This window comes from Euleptes europaea, chromosome 4 (assembly GCF_029931775.1).
Source record: "Euleptes europaea isolate rEulEur1 chromosome 4, rEulEur1.hap1, whole genome shotgun sequence".
Taxonomy (NCBI): domain Eukaryota; kingdom Metazoa; phylum Chordata; class Lepidosauria; order Squamata; family Sphaerodactylidae; genus Euleptes; species Euleptes europaea.
This window is the reverse complement of record NC_079315.1, coordinates 58,500-80,455: the sequence shown is the minus strand read 5'-3', so window position 1 is coordinate 80,455 and position 21,956 is coordinate 58,500. Positions and strand designations below refer to the sequence as shown.

Below are 21,956 nucleotides of genomic sequence, written 5' to 3'. Positions count from 1 at the left end.
GGCGGGGGGATCCGGTAACAGTCGTGGGGAGGAAACCCCTGGTAGGGCCCACCTGAAAGACGAGCTGGGGTCGCCTGTGGTCACCCCAGCTCAGGGTTGGGGCTGCCGCAGGGTGAAGGCCCGGGCACATTTGGGAGCGCGTTCCCCAGACGTCTTCTGCAGCGCTCCCGGCACGAGATGGCTTCAGTCAACTCCCTCAGGCCAATGGGTTTTAAAAGGGTGAAGGAGGAAAAGGCATCACTCTACGTCTCGGTGAAGGAACCAGACTCAACCCGGTGTTATGCCGTCTTTCTAGAAGCTCCTAGACAGCAAACAGGGTCCTGAAGAAACCCATGGCCTTGCAGATTCTGGTTGTGGGGCTTGCTCTGCAGAGGTTTCACACAGCCGCTGTGATCCCTCCAGCAAAAGGTCGGTGGAGGCCAAAGCAAACAGAAAGGCAAAACACAAAGAGAAAGCATACACATCTAAAGCCAGGCTCCAGGACACACACAGCTCGTGTAACCAGGACGGACAAACAGGAAGCTGTCTCGGAAATACAAACCTTCCGTATGCCTAGGGTGGCCAAGCTCTCGCTGGGGCCTGGAGTTCTCCTGGGAGACGCCTGATCTTCAGTTCCCCTGAAGCAAGTGGCAGCTTTGGAGGACAAACTACAGCGTCGTATTCCCACTGAGGTCCCTTGCCTCACACCCACATCTCCAGGAATTTCCAGAAGCCAGAGCTGGCAACCCTCCATACACCACCACAGGCATTTGAACTCCATGGTATCGGGAGCTTCTAAGGGAAAACGAAAAGCTGCCGATGGCTTCTGCAAATGCACCTTTTTTGTGGAGGGCAGAGCTGCTGAGCTCCTCCTTTCCCCCATCCCACCGTGCCTGCCTGGTCCTCCAGTAGGGGGTTTCTCAAACTTATCCAACTCAGTCCTTCCTCTAAAATATGTTCTACCTGCTGGCCCTCCTAAGCCACCATCAACCATCTATTTGGGTGGCCGCATAGCGATTCTCGCATGCAGCCACAGGTGTGTGCAGGAGAACGCTACCGTGTGAGGAAGGGAGATATTAATCTGACTCTGGCATTAGAGGAAGAATAACATGGGATCTCTCGGACTGTCTGCAAGATCACAATAGGAACAAAGCAGAGTAGGATGACAGGGCATGCAGTCCTGCTCTTCCCATCCCACCCCACCTGAAGAAGAGTTGGTTTTTATATGCCGACTCTTATCTTTTTTAAAGGAGAATCAAACCGGCTTACACTCTCCTTCCCTTCCTCTTCCCAGAACAGACCCCTTGTGAGGTAGGTGGGGCTGAAAGAGTTCAGAGAGAACGGACTATCCCAAGGGAATGAGGGGCCTCTGCCACCTACTGCTCCAACTAGCCATGGTTCTTTTACTTATTTGTTGTTTGCTTTCATCTACTCAGGGATTTGCTGTCAGAGAAGAAGGTATCACCGGGGCGGGGGGGCAGACAGAGGAAAGGCCTTACTGGCTGAAGCGTTCCTTTCCCCCACTTCTCTCAGAGACCCACATGCCTCCTTCGGGGTTCTCCATATTTTGGGAAACAACTGTTGGCTTTCCTTCACACCCAGCTTTTTGCAAAAAAGGAAAACAAACTGAACACTTGTGTGCGCATTTTATTCATTTTCATAAATTGCTGAGTATCTGCGTCTTTTACGTCCACAGTTGGATGGGTGGCTTTTGGTAGGTCATCATAGAAGTACCATACTCAGGCAAGGTAGAGTTCCATGGAGATTCCTTCTGGTACTTAAACATAGGAGTTGCTGCTCAGCGTTTCCGTATTGCTGGTTTATCTGACAAGCAGCGCCACGCATTGGGTTGGTGGTCTGAGGCACAGTACCATAGAACCATTACAAAATCCGTAAGCACCGGGGGAGATTTCAAGGGACTTGAGCACCTTCAAGATCGTGACCTTGCGGTTTCTTCACCATGAGAGCCCCGATCTGCCTGCCTTCAGTGAACATTTCCGTTTCTAGACAGCATAAACAAGTAGTGCAGAAACAGGAAAAATTCTGCTTGAAGAACTGTTTTAATAAATTGAAAGATTTTGAGAAGACCACTGAGACCTTGTGGGTTTGCTATGACTAAGTTGGATGAATCGGACGCTTCCCAGAAACCTCTCCGTGTCTTTTCTGGCCAGTTCTGAAAAGCCATTACAGTGAGGACTTTCAGCTTCTTGCTTCTGAAGTAAACCTCTGTGCCGAGATGACTCTCTTGACGGTGGGATGAGGAAAAAGGGGGAGAAACTATTGCTGAACTCTTGACCATTCAAAAGGCTGTCTTCAGAATGAAAACAGGCATTTCCCATGCTTCACCCATTCCAAGGATGGTGTCCAGCATTTCACCGACCTCTTGGGGGCACTGGTGGCGGGTGAACGCTGTCGTTGCTCGATGGCCTACAACAAAATGTGGGAAAAGCAGAATGTAAGAATAACTGGATCAGTACACAGCATATGTTTAACTGCAGAAACTTTTTGCTAGCTCAGTGTTTTGTGTTTTTTTTTTAATTATTGGGTTTCTACCCTGCCCTCTCCTGACACAAGCCGGGATCAGGGTGGCTAACGACAACCATAATACCGTAATTTGTACATTAAAACAACTCTGTGCCCTGTGTGTGGATATGCGCTGTCAAGACACAGCTGGCATACGGCAAACCCTGGTAGGGTTTTCAAGGCAGGAGACGTTCAGAGGTGGCTTTATCCATTGCCTGCTATCGCCTCACGTCCCTCCCTGGTAGTCCTTGGAGGTCTCCCATCCAAATTCTAACGGGCTGACCCTGCTTGGCTTCTGAGATCTGACGAGATCGGGCTATATGTAGCTAAACTAAAATGGCGCCTTCACGATTCCCTCATTATACCAGATGGGAAGTGGAAGTCCAGCATCCTGCCTCACACAGTGGCCAACAAGTTGCCCTGGAGGGCCAAACAAACCTGGCACTGAGGCCTTCCCTTGATGTTGCCTCCTGGCGCTGGTATTCAGAGGCTGACTGCCTCTGAATGTGGAGGTTCCCTTTAGTCACCATGGCTAGTAGCCACCCAACAGGTTTTGTTTGCATTAAGTTCAGTTTTCATTTTAAGCCAGGTTTGTTTTTAAAAGGGAACGTTACAGTATGTTGAGCATTGCTTTCTAGTTCAAGAACAACTTTATTACTGTCGAAGGCTTTCACGGTCAGAGTTCATTGGTTCTTGTAGGTTATCCGGGCTGTGTGACCGTGGTTTTCGTATTTTCTTTCCTGACGTTTCGCCAGCAGCTGTGGCAGGCATCTTCAGAGGAGTAGTGTCTCTCAGTGTTACTCCTCTGAAGATGCCTGCCACAGCTGCTGGCGAAACGTCAGGAAAGAAAATACCAAGACCACGGTCACACAGCCCGGATAACCTACAAGAACCAACTTTATTACTACTAGTCAACATTTAAATAATGATGTTATCAACAAATATTGCATTAACAACCTTGGTCTTGATTTAAATGTGATACCAGTGGAGCAAAAGAACTTCCCTGTGCAATTCATACATTGCTCAGGGACACGCCTAAACCGGGGTGCTACCTGTGTAATACTGACATGCCGGTGGAATGCCTGCCGGGCGAGCACTCCCGTGTGTCTCAGTTGAGAGTCCTGTTTCACCAAAATCCTTAAGCGCCATGTGGGTCAAGTTCTCTCGCCCCACTTGTAAATTAGGCCCTGGTCTGATCTGCTGTTTGAGCAAAGATATGTGCTGCTATACAAAACCTGCTAGCAACACGAGGAGGTACTCTCGGAGTTCTTCCGGATGTCCCGAAGTGGTGCTGGTCCCCTTGATGCGTCCTGGGGCTGAAATTTCTCTTCACTTCTGGCATCTCATTATCCTGTATCAAGAATGAAGAAGTGGGTTTTTGCCCCACAACCATCAACTGCGCCACCTTAAATCTATTCTCCTCAAGGGATCACAACTGGCTAAGCTTAAAAAATAACCCCCTGAAAAGTCTCTGAATCCAATGGGGCAACATTGTGAAAAGTGCAACTTTGGACTGCTGACAGTTTTTCTCTCCTCCTCCTCCTGCCTTCCAGCTTCTCTTTATGCTTAGTTTTATGTGATGTAGAAGAATAAGAAGAGTTGGTTTTTATATGCCGACTTTCTCTACCGCTTAAGGGAGAATCAAAGTGGCTTTCCACTGCCTTCCCCTCCCCACCACAGACACCCTGTGAGGTAGGTGGAGCTGAGAGAGCTGTGACTAGCCCAAGGTCACCCAGCTGGCTTCGTGTGTAGGAGTAGGGGAACCAACCCGGTTCACCAGATTAGCCTCCGCCTCTCGTGTGGAGGAGTGGGGGAATCAAACCCGGTTCTCCAGATCAGAGTCCACCACGCCAAACCCACCACTCTTAACCACTACCCCACACTGGCTCTAGGAACCAACGTTTCATCTGTCTTTGTGACGTCTCAGTTCCCCTCAAACTCCACGGCAAGGCCTTCCATGGAATTGCTGCTGCCCCTAAACTATCCTGGGTACCCTGTCTTGGATTCAAAGCCCAGAGAAGAGGACAACAGCTTGTGCTTGGCAAAGCACGAGCCGCAACGTGGCGCTGCCATGGTCCATTGGGATTCTGTCCCACTGGCTCCTTGCCCTGTCCTGGACTCCTCTGGTTTTGAGAATGTGTCCCGAGTGCTGGAACTGAGTGGCAGGACTGGGGTCCAGTTGGCATAATGCCCACCCTGCTGCCCAATGGTCTCCCTGCCTCAGCTGGCAGTGGTCTTGAGGACTCCTCGGCTGGTTTGGGGGGATTTCAACATCCATGCAGACGCTACCTTGTCGGGAGCAGCTCAGGATTTCACAGTCTCCATGACCATGACAGGCCTCTCTCAGGTGATAACGAGGGGGGGGCCCCCACGCCCTGTGCAGACCACGTCCTTTGGGTGGAGAATCACTTCCTTTTACCTGTTAGGAATCAACCACCCACTGGCTACCCCAGAGTTCTACTATGATGGGAGAGAGAAAGTTCTCTCTGTCCACTCTCTCCACACCATCATCAGTTTTATAAACCTCAATAATATTATACTTGCTAAAGAAGAAAATTGCATTGAGAAAAAAAAATTACCTCATTGTCTCCATCCATCCCACTGCTCACACTTAGTATACTTCGAGTACTAGATCGGTTACTTGAACTACCTGGTTGGAAAACAAGACCAGCAACCGTGGTTGGTCATAGTGTTATGAGGTGCAGGCCGGGAGTGACAGAATTGTGACACGACGCCATCTTTAACAACTGGCGTCCCCTCTTGAACTGGATCGGCCTCACTGCCTGTCGCCCTCTCTTTCCCAAAGCCTCCCCGGCAGGCCTCTCTTCAGGCGGCTTTCTGGCTGCTTGCTTACTTGCAGAGCTAGATGAGCTCTCTGTTTTCCAGCCCCCTCGCTTTATCTCTTTACTCAGTGGGAAGATACTTTTCTGGGGGCCGAATTCATATACGCCACATTCTGGTTTCCTGGAAGTCTTCTGGAAATGTCCCAGAGGCACCGTGATTTCCAAGTCTAAGGGAGAAAACAGAATAATTCCAGAGTCATTTACAAGAATGCAACAGTCTTGTAACCTCGTGATGGAAAAAACCATCGGAGACCAGAGACATTTAGAAGTCGGAATGAGTGCCCCGTGAACGCGCCCCTGCGTGCCCGCGGCTGAAACTGCAACTGGGCAGGACCGTCTGACTGCCCCAGAGGAAGCGGCTCCCCCGCTCCTTGGGGAAGAATGGGCAGGGTTGCTGGGAGTTTCCTTGAACCGTGCCTGGCCCCCCACCCCCCCTACACTCAGGTGTTGTGTAGGCCCTGGGGGCCACTGACGGCACAAAGAACCTGAGCCCACTTCCCCGCTGCACGGCAACCAGGGGAGATGGAAAGCGGCCCCTCGGAAGGGCACCAGTGCTGATAGCCACCGCCAGTCGCTTGTGGGCAGGCTTGGTAGGTGGGTGGTGCCAGAGCAAGAGGCTCCTGCCCCACACAAAGCTGGAGGCTGTACTTTGGGTAAGTGATGATAGCCCTCTAGTCCCTCTTTGCTAGGTTTACAGTGGGGGCCGAGGGGGGACACTGGCCACCTAGGAGAAAGAAGCGAATGACGCTCACAAATCCAGCACCCCTGCAAGCTGCATCTTTTGCACCACTGCACGGCCCACGGTGCTTTGTGTGAGAGACTCTGTGCAAAAGCTCTGTGCAAGACTTGGTCGCGTCAGCCCATTCTCGGCACACGATATGCAGCCACGCAGCATCCAGCAGTTTACGAGCAAGGACTAGCACCGTCCCTCTGACAGCAAGGATGTGGGAGTCGGGGCCAGCAAAGGAAGCCCCCGTGACCCTCCTGCCAGACAGTGATACGGGAGCAGAGTCTTGCCCACCGTAGAGCGGGCAGCCAGTTCTCACTGCTCCCGTGGTAATCACAGTGAGGATAGCAGACCTGCCCAGATATTTAAAGTCTTTTACCTGAATGCTTGCCTGTCTTTTGCTTCTCAAGCTGCCGCCGTGTGACGCTGTCTCGCAGTTTTTTCAAGTTTTCCTGAAAATGCAAAATGGTGTTTTCCTTTCCTTTATCCCTTAGAAGCTCCTTGATCCATTGATCTTGAGCAGCGTAATTTTAGATCTAATGTTTGAGGGATATAAGGACTGAAATAAATCTTGCCACTGACAATGCAGCCTTGGGAAATGGTGTTTTCAGGGATTTGGGGAAATGCATGTGCTTACCCAGCTGGCAAGATTCAGCTTAGTTCCGGCTAGATCAGTGGTCGGCAAACTCATTAGTCAACAGAGCCAAATATCAACAGTACAACGATTGAGATTTCTTTTGAGAGCCAAATTTCTTAAACTTAAACTATATAGGTAGGTACACTGTTTATTAACTTAATAAACTTTAATTGAAGTTTTAAGTCTTAATTAAACTATAGGTACACTGAATAAATCTTGATATCATACTTAATAATGATCTTATTTATTGATAAAAATTAAATTGTAAGTGTTTATGGGTTTGCCGCAGGGCAAGAGCTCACAGGTATCCATAAAATTAAATCATGACAATGACTAACAAACACTTAATGTGAACAATGGCCTTGCATCTCCCCGACCCCCACTGATCTCTCAGCGGCCGCCCTGGCGCATCCCGGTATGCCTCGGCCTCCCGCGCTCGCCTCTCGGCCTCCTCCTTGCCGCCGCCTGGACTCTTTCCTTCCCTCCCCGGCCGGCCTGCCGTCCGCCCCTCCTCAGCGCCTTGCCCTCCGAGGAGGAGGAGGAAGAAGAGGAGGAAGGTGGAGGGGTGTCCTCCCCCCTCCCCTCTTGCTGGCATTCTCCAGTGGCGGAAGGGAAGGGCAGGCCATGAGGGCGACACGCTGGAGCTTGCAGGTGAGGAAGGCGGGGGAGGGTGTGTGTGTGCTGGATCGGGGCCTCCCTCCCTCCCTCTCCCCGGTGCTCGGGTCAGCACGTTGCGAAGATCCGCCCCCCCCCCCCCAGGCGTGGCAGCGGCTCTGGGCTGGCGGAAAGGCGGAGAACTTTTGCGGGACTTCTGCGTGCGCGCAAAACCCGGGCAGGGCAGGGCCGCCAGGCTCTCCTCTGCCGTGACGTGCAGCCTCGATCCTCCACCGAAAGAAGCCAGCCCCCCCCGCGCCCTCCACGCCTGGGGAAGGTGGCTTCTCTCGGGTGGGCGGCCACGATCCTGCAGCCCAGAGCCGCACTCAAGGGGCCAAAGAGCCGCATGCGGCTCTCGAGCCACAGTTTGCCTACCCCTGGTCTAGATAAATGGGTTGGCCAGTACCTTTTTTAGATGAGCGATTCCCAGGTTTTTAGAAGAGCGATTCTGGTGGCCGAGGAACAAGACTTGGCTTAACAAGATATGATCCGCTTCCCAGGGCCCCTTGTCCACATTTTATTCATTTAAATATTTGTATCCCACCTTTCCTTTTGGCTCAAGACAGTTTTCCCTGAAATTACAGACCTATCTCCGCCCTGACACATTTGAATTAATTCATTCAGAACATTTTTATGCCACCTTTCCACCTGACGTAGGGTCCCCAGAAACAAACAACAGAAACCATTAAAAAGATTTTAAAATACACATTATAAAACCAATTAAAAACACAAACAAAACGTGCAAACATCCTAACTCTCTCCCAGTCTCCTCTACCTACAGATACTGGACCTATTTCCAGTTTGTGGGAGAATCCCTTCCCCTCAACAAATGCTTGTGCGTCTGCTCACGTCTGCCCAATTTTGATCATGTATTCAAGTGCAGAACACTTTTTGCAGTCACGACATTTGTTGTAGTTAATTGGGACCATTTTGCATCCTCTTGGTGGTCCTCAAGAAGGACATATGGTGATCCTTTGTTAATCTGTGGGACTGTCTGCACTTTTTTACTTTTAAAAAAAAACCTCCATGGAGGCAACTGGCAAATTGTTTCCTTTCCCAGCTCTGACACCCAGAAAGGTAGACACAGACCTGTATGAGGGATGGGAGTTGTAATGCTGTAGCTTCTTCACTTTGACCCACGGAAGCACTTTCTGACCCACACACCTGCTGAAAACGAAAGGAGTCCGACCTCCTCTTCTGATTCAGCTGCCACTCTTTGAAGTGCAGGACGGCCTCGTCCACAGTCAACACCCCCAGCTTCACTTGCTCCTGCAGAGTGATCAGCTGCCTCTGCCCGGGGGTCTTCATCCCAGCAAAGGGATCGTAGACGCTGGACTGGAAAGGAGCCCTCGGAGCTGACACTGGAAAAGAAGAAAACGCACTTGCTTGGGCAATTCCTCCTTCCTTTAGCACTCCCAGGCGCCAAGCTTGCTCCAAGCATGGGGCTTCACTGGAGCTGCCTGACCCAACCCATGGAGGTCTTGTGATTCAAAGCAGCAGCTGGAAGTCCCACACCCGCACACACCCTAGGACACCCACTCTCAGAATTGGCACACCTCCCATCATGGAAAGGATAACATTGACCTTCTTTACAAGGTTGTAAAAACATATGTGAAGCTCTCTCAAATGTTTTAAGTAACACAAGAATGAGGAGGGGGGAAAGAAAGAAGAGGGGTCTGCTTGTCTGGGGAAGAGAAGAGAAGAGAGTGAGAAGAGTTGGTTTTTTATATGCCGACTTTCTCTCATTTAAGGCAGTATCAAACCAGCTTACAATCGCCTTCCCTTCCTCTCCCCACAACAGACACCTAGTGAGGTAGGTGGGGCTGAGAGAGTTCGGAGAGAACTGTGACTCGCCCAAGGTCACCCAGCTGGCTTCATGTGTAGGAGTGGGGAAACAAATCCAGTTCACCAGATTAGCCTTTGCCATTCATGTGGAGGAGTGGAGAATCAAACCCGGTTCTCCAGATCAGAGTCCACCGCTCCAAACCACCACTCTTAACCACTACACCACACAGTTTAATATTCTTCTGTTATTAGCCTTCTGCTTCTACACAGCTATGCCTGGAAGATCCCAAGTAAAACTAATAGTAGGAGCAGAACCCGGAGTGAACTCTACAATATTAAGTCATTCAAAGGAACTCTTCTCTGCCCTCACAGGGATTCATTGTTCAGATAACAAGAAGACACAAGAACTTCCATAATCCAAGTGCAGAAACCAGGAAGAAAGGGCAGGGCAAAAAAAAATCTAAATAAATAAAATGAGTTAGGAGAAAGTTGTGCCAAGCAAGTAAAGCTATCATGATGATTAACAAGGAATATGTTGGACATGAAAGAAAGAACACAGTCTTGCCCCTGTTCAACACGCCAAACAACAAACCCCTGAAGTAGATAGTTGCTTTTACTGTCAGAGCATTTTCACTATGATGGATTATATTAACTGTGGATGGAGGTCAAGACACACACCCCCACCCCAGACAAGCCTGTAGGACCTAATGCCGACTCACCTTTCCTAAGGTTCTCTGAAGACACGTAGAGATTCCCAGGCCTCTCTCTGTCTTTTCCTGCAAATACTAGGCAAAGATGAGTTATACAGGACATGAGAAAACCCCGCAGAATCAAACCAGCCCACAAAACTCAAGGGAATGAACTATCCGACTTGTTGCGGCCCAGTAAAAACCAGCCAGTCAACCTCAGTCTCCCACTGGCCAACCTGTGGACTGGTCAGTAAGGCAGACGGGCTGATCGTGGTATGACGTCACAGTCTGACAACCAAGAAACCTGACGGGTTTAAAGCAGAAACTGAGCTCTGGCATTTGGTCCTGGATCCCACCCAGCAAATCATGCGAGGAAACAAGACCTCCAATTTGGAATCAGCCCAAAGTCAACAACATCAGGAATGAGATGTGGACTTCAAATATTTGTTGGCCAGGATCTATGCAAGCCTCCTCAAGTAAAGCTAATAGTAGTAGAAGAATCCAGGGTGAGTATTAGTCTAGGTTACATCAACTTGTTTGAAGGGACTCTTCCCTGCCCTCATTGTGATTCATTGTTAAGATAACAAAGAGGCATGAGGACGGTCCAGTAAGGCACAGCAGGTGCCGATCGACTTCTTTCCATACTAAAGCCCACATCGACTAGTTTCCACACTATGGATGGGCATCATTTCCATTCAAGGGACGTCAAAATCAAGCCTCCTGAGCATTTGCCCAAACAGACAATAAAGCATCATTCCTTCATGCAAGAAACACCTTTGGGGTCTGGACTGGAAAATCCTGGAGGCTGGTTTGGACACCTGCCAGCCCCTGTGAAGTGGCCCACCAGGCCCACCTTTGAGGCACCCAAGGGCAGGCACTGGCTTGTATGAGCAAATGCCTCCACACTGGGGAGACCCGCATGGATGGCTGTTGTGACTGTCACACTCGTGATGACAGAAGCAGCGCTGCTGCAGTGGTGAAAATCATTGTGTGGGCATTCAGTCCCCATGTGGAAGTGTTTCTTTATACAAACATTGCCCCAGCAGTGAGGTAGGCTGTGGCCCCATAAATGCCCAGAGGAGGAGCACGCAAGTCACACACATATTACGCCTCCTTATCTTGAATCAGGCCACTAGCCCATCGAGGTCAATTCTGTCTGCTCAGATGGGTGGCGGCTCTCCAAGGCCTCAGGCAGGGGTCTTTCACATCACCTCTTCCCTGGCCATTTTAAACTGAGGTGCTGAGGATCGAACCTGGGACCTTCTGCACGCCACGCAGAGGTTCTGCCGCTGAGCCACAGCTCCTCTTGAGCAGGAGTCACAAGAGTTCCCACCCCAGCCCACCCCCATTTTGTGTCCGTAAAAGAGCAGCTGGATGATTCTTGTGCAGTCAGTCACCTTTATAAATGTAGGATTCTTTGTCCTCCTGCCTGGTGGGGTCAGGTCTCGGCACGGGAACTGGGGGTCTGTTGATCAGCTCAGAAGGAAAGCTGTCCTGCTCGACAGTGTGATACACTTCTTCATCTTCACACAGGTCGTATATATCGCTTTTGCATTCTGGCTCAGCCACACTTACCCCTAGGAAGCAAATTGATAGAAGGAAAGCCCTGCAGAGCGATGCCTCTGTTTGCGCTTCGGTGTCATAAAATGGGAGGTGGGGGAGATCTGTCACATCAGCAGCTGGCCGGAATATCCCAACCCACTGAATGAAAAAAGAAGAGGAGGAACTGGAAAAGAGACCAAAAGAAGGAGCAAAGAGAAAGAAACAAGGGAACTAAGAACAGAGGGAGAGGGGGGAAGTTTAAGATCAGGCTATGCAGGGGGGTCCTGTGTATGCCTTGAGTTTTAAAGAGGGTTTCTTCTTCTGATAGCTGTTTGACTGTAATTTTAATGTTATTTTTAATAATGATACTGATGTTCACCACCTTGTGTCCCAGGCATATGGGAGAAAGGCGGGTTTATAAATGTTTTAAATAAGTATAAGTAACAATTTTCCCATTGATGCATTAACTTCTCATGGATATCAATCAGGGGTACTAATGTGGCCGATCAATCATACATGCTTATGTAGAACTTTCCAAAAGTTGCATTGTAATGTTAAGGTTGCGGAATATGCAGCTAGAGACGTATTCAAATTGGTTTTTTTTTTGTTGCCTCTATGAATAAGAACAAGATTTTATTAGAAGCTCAACAGCATTTTTATTAACCTTGATATAACTAGCCCAAAGTGAATAATACTCTTCAAAATTAGCAGGAAATATCAGTTATACACTAAAATCTTCGCAGCTCATGAAACTGAAAGGACAACATTCACTGTGGTTTTAATTAATAGTCTGTGGATAGCCCCATATTTGGATGAGCGACCTCCAAGGAATACCAGGGGCGTGAGGCGGAGGCAGGCAATGGCAAACCACCTCTGAGCATCTCTTGCCTTGAAAACACTACGGGGTCGCCATAAGACAGCTGTGTCTTGACGGCAAAAAATTAGAGTAAATAAGAATTGCTTGAAGAGAATGGAGGACATTCTAAGTCCAACGATGCAGCTGCAGCTATTTGGACTTCTACTGCTTAAAAAAACTCTGGAGGTGTAGGGGGAATAGTGAGGGCATGCAAATGGCTCTCCAGAAGGAAAGATGAAAAGGCTGGTCGCCTCTATCACTAACAGCAAAGTCCCAGGACTGCACTATGCAGATACGGAAATATTTAAATTCTATTCTAATTACATTCTTTGATCACTGTGGTGGAAGGGGGCCTGGCTCAGGTTCTCAGGCCCTATTCCACTCCTGCCCTCTCCCAGGGATTCTCAACCTCTCCTGGAGGGGGGGTTGCCTCTTTCTCCTTTCGGGTAACTGCTGCCACCACCTGACCGTTGTAGGACTTGCCCACTGGGGTGGGGGTCAGGATCCTCCCCCCAGCATCCCTCTCAAACCCTGAGGCCTTGCCTCAGGGTCTCCCGCCTGCCCCACTTCTGGGCACCACGGGGACAAGATACTGCCTGGGGTGGCCACTGGAGAAACAGCTGCTTGCCAGCTGCCAGCCTCCCTCCCTCCGTTTCCCAATAGCGTGTTCCAAGCTGGTGGAGGACTATGTGGTACACAGAACTATGGACAGCATTCAAAGTTTAAAAGTATTTATTAAAAGTAAAACATTTCCAAGGATACTGGCTAGCACAGCAACAGATTGAGCAAGGGATTCAAAAGAACTGGGAGAAACGCAGTTCCTCTGTCCCCCTCTCTATGCATGCCCTATCAGATGTTGGACTATAGGACAGGCTTTTAAGCTTAGGGGACTGTAAGTCTCCGTCTGGATTCCATGACCCGGAAGGTTTCATCAGTGTTCTGGGGGCCAGCAGCAAATGGTCAGCACATGGCTGCCTCCTCCAGGCCTCAGAGGAGCTCTGCCTTCCCTGAGTGTCCCAGCCAAAAAAGAGGGCCTCTCTCCTCCCTCTCAGCAGTTTTAACCCTGTCTCCAACCACTGTCTAGGTCAGGGGTCGGCAAACTCATTAGTCACTAGGTCAACTTGGGTCCAAGAAGTTTTTCCTGGAACCTCCAGAAACTTTCTTCCTGGAGCCCCTTCTAGCATTTTAAAACCTCCGAGTCCCATTCCTTCACAATCACATAAACCATTTCGGGTGTTTTCTCCAAGCCTGGAATATCAGCATTCTTACACCATTAATTAGAAGTCTCCAGAGATTATCCTGAAAGTTATAGGTCTCATTACTAACAGGCTGTTAATTTAAGAGCATTCAAAAACATTGACTGCTTTGGGTGACTTGTAAAGAACTCATGTTTTTCTCCTTGGCTGCAGGTTTTCAGGGGCAAAGTACTTATTGAGTCTAAATTTTTACAAATAATCTCTGACAGGTATTTTTTAAAATTTCAGGCAGTTTATGGAAGGGCCAATTTTGAGCCCAGAGGGGTGCAGGACTTTTTCTTCGCAAGCCAAATTGTCCCACAAGCTACAATGCCTATCTCAGGGGTGGGGAACCTTTTTCCTGCCAAGGGCCATTTGCACATTTATAACATCATTCGGGAGCCATACCAGGTGTAGATCTCCCGGCAGGGGAGTTGGGGAGGCTAGGGTTGCCAGGTCTCATGCCTGTTGGCTGGAAAACCTAGGAGGCTATGCAGAGGAGGGAGGGAAGGAAGGAAAGAGAGGGAGGCTTCTCCCACACACACACACACACACATGCCTTCCCGGCCTTCCCCCCTCCTCCACACACACACACACATGCATTCACCGGGTTCTGTGCAAGCAGCCAGGCGATCGGGATTCCCCCCCACACACACACTCCACACACAGTCACCGGGCCGTGCAAGTGGCTCAGTGCTAACAGGGGAAGCCTTCCCAACTTCCCACACACATGGCCCTGTGGTGGCAATGGCGGGGGCTTTCGTGGGAGAGTCCACGGGCCGCACCAAATGATGTCACAGGCCTTAAATGGCCCCCGGGCCTGACGTTCCCCACCCCTAGCCTATCTAGACCCCTGAGGGCTGGAGCATGAACAGCTCAGGGGGGCATCTGGAGCAGGAAAATGGCTGGCATGGAAAGGGTTGTTACGTCTTCATTCAAAAACGCCCCCTCCAGAAGTTGATATAAATCAAAGAAATTAGGTTTCATAACGCACATCTGCATACTAACTGCAATCCTAACCAAAGTCGTAACTGCGATCAGATCCGAACAGAGGCATAGGAAGCCACAGGTGGTCGGGTTTCCAAAGAGCATTAGAATAAGATGGGGTAGATAACTCAACACTTTCTTCTGTCACATTTTGATGCACGTTATGAACTATATGAGGAGGGGGCTCTTTGGCTGGGGTCAGATGAGGGTGTTTACACCAAGCAATCCAAAGCCTTTTCTTCCCCCTTGCACTCACCTTCTAAGAATCTGCGCATCATGTAGTCCTTTGTCGTCCGGGGGTTGCTGGCATCTGACTGAAGCATTTCTACATCTGGAAAATGGAAACGCATTCACTGCTTTCTTTTTTTTTAAAGTTATTTTCATTTTTAATTTTTTTTAAAATGAATGTAGGGGCATCAGTGTTTAAGTGCTATTTGTTACAATATGAAAACTGGCCTAGAATTTTGATTTTTTTTTTCATGTTACATCTTTTACGTGTTACCTTTGAGTAGTAGAAAAGGAGTCCAGTAGCACCTTAAAGACTAACAAAAATATTTTCTGGCAGGGTATGAGCTTTGAGTATATTAAAGCAGTTTACATTGATCTCCTTCACTGTATCCTCACAGCAACCCTGTGAGGTAGGTTAGGCTGAGAGTGTGTGACTGGCCCAAGGTTGCCAGCTTCCAGGAGGGGAAACACCCTGTTTAGAGGCCTGCCCCTTGGATGGAGCACAATGACTCTTCTCCACGGAAAGGAAGAGGTTGAGGTCAGCTGTTGTCCACTCCATGCCAGGGCACACACACCTCTTCTCTGGGTAGACACTGCAGCTCACCTGTAAGAGGGGGGACGGGACCCCCCCCCCAGCCTTTTCAAATCCTCCTGTGCGTCAGATCTATCTTCATTGGAGCCCGTCCTCCAAATGTCAAACCACCAAAACAATCAGCCTTCAAAACATGAATTCCCTCTTGATTCCCCACTTTGTTCCCCCTTTGAAAAGAGAGGGGGAAGTGCCCAATTTCCTCCACATACAAAGTAGGATCTTCCCCACACTCCACACTGCTGAGGCACTGTTCTTCCTCTATCTGCTAAAAGCTGAATTAAACCTGCTATCCCACACACTGCACCAGTCTCCATAACACACCTCCAGCGCAAGACCCTCCAGGTAAGTAAACTCAGAAACACTCCATGGGACTAAATCCCCAGAAAGTCTGTTTAGGGACTGCTGCACTCAAGTCAGCAGAGGCCTCTTCCCGTGAAGCCGTGGTGCCGGGCAGCCTTTTAACCAGCCATTTCCTCTATACAACAGCCCCTTGGCTCGTTCATTTATTATCCAGCTGCAATTCTCAAAGAGCAACTGCAGCAATAAAAAATGAATGAGTCAACGGAAGGCACAAAGAGGAAGCGATGGAGTAAGGGGTCAGCATCTTGCCTGGAGGAGCAGCTACTTGGAAATGCAACAGACTGGTCAACCATTGCTGACTGAATTCAGGAAACAGCAATTTTGGGAAATGAAATGGGTTTTGGGGGGGAAAAGCAAAACTCTGGCTGGGGTGGGGGAAGGGCCCACATAAAAGGATACAGTAATGACAGTGCAACCAAAGTAGCGTAACTGGGCCAAGCAATGCAGAAAAGCAGACATTTCCCCAGCACATTACCAACTGCCACAAGGAACAGTAATTCCACCAGGTGCATTGGCCTCACTTTTCCAGCCCATAATGGGCAAACTGGCCCTGCAACTGCAAAGTCAGAAAAATAGCCACAAAACAAGTTCTAGCAAAGACAGGAGGACAACAGAGAAAACACTGGAATGAAACAATATTATGCAGATACTGTATAGTAGTGAATGAATATGTTCCATCAAAAAATGTCTAGTGTGTGTGTGTCGGGGGGGGGGGAACCCTCTGCCTCTTTTCAAAACATGTAGCCAATGACCCTTGTGTCTCACTCAGTTCAATGCCAGGTTTAGCCAGCCCTCCTCTGGGCACAGCTTCCTTTACAGCAGGGGCATTGCTGAGAGAGAACATCACCGCAAGGAGTCAAACTCTATGCTTACACAAGTCTTCTGAGGCCCCAGGGACCAAGCCAGCCATGGATTCATAGAGTTCCTCATCACAGCCAGGATTCAAAGAACATTTCATCAGCAGGTCAGTGGAGCGGTGGGCCATGGACTCGTAAGCCGAGTTGTCTTCTGTCCCCTCCATCAACTGCTCCTTTATGTGGCTCTTCAACATGTCTGCTGTCTCCTAGGAAGTGAAGAAAGCCAGAAGAATCCCCTCTGAGCCAGCAGCGACTGCCATGGCACCAGCCCAAAAAACAGACCCACAATCAGTTCAAAGTGCAACCAAGCAAAATTGGGCCTCAGCAGGGCAATCCTGCAAGCCCTTGTTTAAAGGCAGCGGAGCGATATCCAGCCTGCATGTGATGAAGCGGGAAAGGGGAGGAAAGGCGAAGAAAAGACTGCCTTGACATAGAGGGCAAAACTGTACTGGGATGCAGGACTTTTTTTTCATAAGAGCTGGGTGTTGTGCGCAAGAGAAGATTCATATGCAAAGAGGCACGGGAGTGGAAATAGATTTTTATTTTTCACCCCTTTGGTCACTGAAAGTGATCCTTGGAAATTCTCCTGTGCTCCAGGAGGCATTGCGTCCACCTCGGCATTCTCCACATGGGGTGGGGGGCAGGCTTCTGCAGTTTCCCCCTACTGCACCTCTGAAGCATTTTTGGTCTTGTGGGTTCCCTACCATGCTGCTAAGCATTTGGATTCTGAATACAGTTTGCTCTTTTGCCAACATCTACTGACGGGGTCAAGTGAAGGGAAAAGAGAAGGCTCATGATCCTTCTTACCACATATTCATCAATGAACTGCCGAAGGTCTCTGAAGCCCTGTTTCTCTGCAATGCTGTTGGGGTAGTGGCCGTTCTTGTTGGCCACGCTGTACGCCTGCAAGGCTCCTGGGCAGGAGAGCAGCAGGGCTGTGAGGTTCTTCAACCCGTATTTTGCAGCAAAGTGCAAGAGAGTGGGCAGCTCTTCATCCCTCTGACCTGGACAAAAACAGAGAGAGAGAATATATATTCCCTCTTGTAGTATCAAAACTGGGAAAAATCACAGAGAACAAGAAGAAATTGTTTTAATGGAGACACGCCTTCCACCCTAGAATTCAGCCTGATGTTTGTTATATTTTAAATGCTCAAAGCTTGATCTCGATAAACACCCACCGCCTGTGCCCTCTTGCCAACTACAGTGCGATAAAGGGGAGGGGGCAGCATGTAAGCCCACCATCCCTGGACCATGATAGCTGAAAAGTGCAAGAGATGATCCCCCCCATTAGGTAGTAAAGGCGAAGCAGGCGACGCAGAAGCTCGGCAGAGCCTTTAAATGGCATCACAGATGCAGAGTGCTAGATGTACAAATCCACCAAGCAGGAGATACTCTTTCAGATGCCAAACATCCATGTGGAAATACCCTCGGACTTCATGAATCTTGGCAAAAACTTAATCGTTCTCTTGCCTACTTCAGTTCTCAAACTCTGAGAACCTGCAGGCTGCTCCAGAATCCAACCAGAATTAGTTAAATTGTGGAACTCCCTGCCCCAGGATGTGGTGATGGCTGCCAACTTGGAAGGCTTGAAGAGGGGAGCTGACATGTTCATGGAGCAGAAGGCTATCCATGGCTATTAGTCAAAATGGATACTGGTCATGATGCATCCCTATTTTCTCCAGGATCAGATGAGCATGCCTATTATCTTAGGTGCCGTGGAACACAGGCAGGATAAATGCTGCTGCAGTTGTCCTATTTGTGGCTTCCTAGAGGCACCTGGTTGGCCACTGTGTGAACAGTCTGTTGGATTTGATGATCCAACAGTCTGATCCAACATGGCTTTTCTTATGTTCTTAGTTTTAGTGCAAAAACACTGGCAGACTGCGCAATCTAGATATGCCACATGCACTCATGTGCGCGCATGCACAAAGAACCAATATTAACATGGACCAAAGTCTCACATACCTTACTAACACCTGTTTGCACAGAGGAAGCAGTTATAAGAAAAACCTATGCCGGCACAGTTTGCAAAAGGAAGAAATGACAATCCTGGCCACAGGCAGCAGGCAGCTCTTCTGCTAAACCCTCCTGCAGCCGGCCCGCAGGGTCCTCCCATACTAACTTCTCCTGTGATTTCTACCATGCCCCAAAGCGCAATTTCCTAGAAACCAGAACAACAGGTCTTATTTTGGGTCTGTTAACGCCAAGCTTTCTTCATCCACACTCGGTCCTTTTCCCAATAGCGGAAGCACTTCTGCAGTCTGCGAGAAGCAGAATTATAGCCAAAGAAGCGGAATTACAACATCACTTCCTTAAGGGCATAATTCCCAAACAAAACAAAGCATGTGACTGTATTTCTGCATTCTCAGACCTTTATCCTGACTTCCTTTAGTTTACCCGTTCTGCCCCTCCTCCCTCCATTACATTCCTTCCCACCCCATCAAAATGTAGACTCTAAGCTCCTTTCATTGTGTAAAATACCCAGTGTGGCGTGAGAAGTTTCAGAGGTTGAATTGCTACACAACACTGCTGGTTTCCTTGGGAAGGAGGCACAGCAAGACCGAGCTCTTTGGGACTGTCCGTTGACCAATAGAAAAGTTGTTTTGTGGGGGCAGGAAAAGCATCCAGGCAGACGCTCCCCATCTTCAAAGCAGACTCCGTGTTCCCCCTAAAGCCCAGCCCCGTCTCCCTAGCCTTCCATCGGAGCCTGTGGAGCCAGCCACCATTTACCAAAGGTCATTTAAAAACTCTCTTCTTCTATCCATCACAAGTCAACAAGCAAGCATTTTTAGCTAAATCTAGAAATGTTAACTTGTCAGGTGCCCGGGTAGGACTCGAACAAGGACCCTTCCAGCACCTCACAGCCAGTGGCTGCAGGCGGCACGTAACAGCAGCCCCTCCTGGGGGCCACCTTCTCTCTTGGTCTAAGGCCACCTGACCGGAGCGCAGCACACGACCCCCAAGGAGCCAGTCGCACAGTCTCAGGCCCTATAAAGCCAGGCCTCACAAGCTGATTCCTCCCCCTGGCCACCGTGTCTGCCCGTGAGGGCCCTGCCCTGGAGCGCCTGCGCTCTAGCGGAGCCTGCCTGCCCTTGGAGTGTGTTCCTTGCCTCTGGCTCCCTGCGGATCCCTTCTTTTGACTCTTAGCCTGAGCTCCCTCCACCCTGCGTCTGGTCTCTGGGCTGGCTTGGGCTGGGCCCTGCCCTGCGCACGGACCCTGCACTCCTGGACCCTGGAACCTGAGTTGCATGAGGCTCAGGGAACCTCCTTTGTCAAGTGGTAGTCAATTCGACACCATGCAACAGCACTTAAACCCCCCCAAAAAACCAACATCAGCACAACGACTGGGGAGGGAGGTGGGGAAGCAACGAGTGTCTTGCCCCCTCCCCCCTGGCCTCCAAAGCTGGGGTCTGGGCAGCTGCACCCAATGGAGGGCCGCCCCTTCGCTCCTCTGCACATCGCCAGCACCTCTGGCGCTCACCCCCCCCTTGGACCAGGAATGGAAATGATGCGGGTCTGAGAGCTGGCAACGGGCACAACCCACGCCTGTTGCCTTCTCCCACACCACCCAGGCAGAGCCCCCCTCCCCCGCACATCCTCATGGGTGGTTTGGCTGAAGAACTGGCCTTTGGGGGTGGGGGCGGCTTGGGAGCTTTCATACACGGCAGCACCCAGGCAATGTGGCACTAGACTCAAAGTCATCTTGGGGGCAGATGGTGCTTCTGCTTAAAACCCCCTCTTCCCACAGCCACACGTCCTTTAACAAAATTCAGCCAGCCAAGAATCTCCAGAAATAGAAACAGGGTATGCAGAGTAACACGTGCAAAAAGAGTTAGGTCCACATTATATAAATCATATGAAACAAGGAGCATTTGAGCAGTACACATTTCACAATCAAGAGATCCGAATATTGGTATTAGGAAAAAAACTTTTAACAATAAGGAAAATTCAGTGGTGGAATCGGTTGCCTTAGGATGCTGCGGGTTCTCCCTCCTTGGAGACGTTTAAGCGGAGGTTGAACGATTATTTGTCAGAGATGCTTTGGGTCATCCTGTGTGATGCAGGGGGCTGGACTGGATAATCTCTGGGCTCCTTCCAACATTTTAATTCTGTGATCCTAAGAGATTTCCCCAAAGCATACGCACCGGTGGAATCTCCACCCGCTCTCCCCGTGTTATCTGGGGAAAGGAACTCTGTAGTCGCCACTGAGAAGCCTCCTGTCCACACAGTATCTCATGTGTTGCTGGTTTCATTGTGCAGGGCTGGCCCTGAGGGGGGCCTCAAAGCTGAGCTCCATCTCCAAGCAAACTCGGAAAGGCAAAGTCCCTCCAGCCTTCCCACGGCCTCCGTCCCTGGAGACGGTCTTTTACTTTCAAACAGTGTTGTAGAACTGGAGTTTAAAAAAAGGCTTGGACAGACCATCCACCTGGGACGGCCAAGCAGGCCAAACACTTATTCTCCCCCCACCCCTCCCAACCTTTCACAGGATGCAGAAGCCTCTTTGGGACAGAAAGGCTTCCAGACAGACAGACAGGCAGACATTCTGTGTCTCCCCTGTCGCCACCAATACCCACTTGTGCTCAGGTCGTCTTCCTCCAGCTGGTTGATCCCTAGGAGGTGCAAACCGCTGGTGGGAAGGTTTTTCTTCAGTGTCTCCGTCAGGATCTTGTCCAGAGCTTCTGTGTTGTAAGGAACTATTTTAAATGCCTGAATACAAAGAGGCAGACATTTATTTTATCTGCGTCGTTTATAGTCCACCTGTCTCTCCCTGAGAGTCAAGGCGGATTACAAAAACTGAGCAACACAATAGGAACAGCATAAGGCATATAACAGACACAATAATGAGGCTGAGTTACAAGGTCAGAAAACGATGCAAGAAAAGCAGCATAAGGCAATGACACACGAAAAGCAAAAACTGGATTACAGCCATTAGAAAGCAATGCAGGAAAAACAAGACACGTATAGGATAGACTGTGCCGTGAACTCCAGCCCTGTGAAAGCATCCTCCTGGACAATTCCAATTTTACTACAGACTTGTTCCCTTCATAAAAATGCACACCCACCTGCCAATTTGCACATCCTGTGAAATGACAGAAGTGTGGGGAGCTTCCTGATCCTCAGCCAGGCCATTCCGCCAAGTGGGGGCCACAACAGACAAGGCCCAGGTAGGGGGAACCCGTTTGCCAGGCGGCATCTTACAGGGGAACTGTTTGGAAGGTTTCCAATGATAGAGGTTCCCCTGACTGAATTGTGAGGCATCCTCGCGTATTTAAAACAAGAGCGACGCCTGCAGGGTGGGCTCAGGGTGAGGGCCGGGAGTCATCCTTAGGAGGGACAGATTTTGTGGGTAATGTTTTATTTATTATTTATTTTATTCAAAGCATTTATTGACCACCTTTCTCTCCTGCAGAATTCAAGGCTTACCATATATATAAAACTGTTATAAAAACACAATAAAAGGT

The 21,956-nt window shown here is 49.5% G+C and overlaps 1 protein-coding gene across 1 annotated transcript in view; it reads right to left on the bottom strand.

Annotated features, from left to right (window-relative positions):
- Nucleotides 1-2,351: 2,351 nt before the first annotated feature.
- The window catches only part of PIK3AP1 (phosphoinositide-3-kinase adaptor protein 1), a 45,469-nt gene continuing 25,864 nt past the window's right edge, over nt 2,352-21,956 (bottom strand). Inside the window, exons 7-18 of the mRNA XM_056848283.1 lie at nt 21,069-21,201; nt 17,302-17,498; nt 16,511-16,700; nt 14,714-14,788; nt 11,235-11,414; nt 9,868-9,933; nt 8,528-8,718; nt 6,452-6,524; nt 5,357-5,512; nt 5,082-5,152; nt 3,738-3,853; nt 2,352-2,406 (exon numbers count right to left, since the gene is read on the bottom strand). Coding sequence (XP_056704261.1) covers nt 2,352-2,406; nt 3,738-3,853; nt 5,082-5,152; nt 5,357-5,512; nt 6,452-6,524; nt 8,528-8,718; nt 9,868-9,933; nt 11,235-11,414; nt 14,714-14,788; nt 16,511-16,700; nt 17,302-17,498; nt 21,069-21,201 — 1,503 coding nt within the window. The remainder of the gene's footprint in view (nt 2,407-3,737; nt 3,854-5,081; nt 5,153-5,356; nt 5,513-6,451; nt 6,525-8,527; nt 8,719-9,867; nt 9,934-11,234; nt 11,415-14,713; nt 14,789-16,510; nt 16,701-17,301; nt 17,499-21,068; nt 21,202-21,956) is intronic.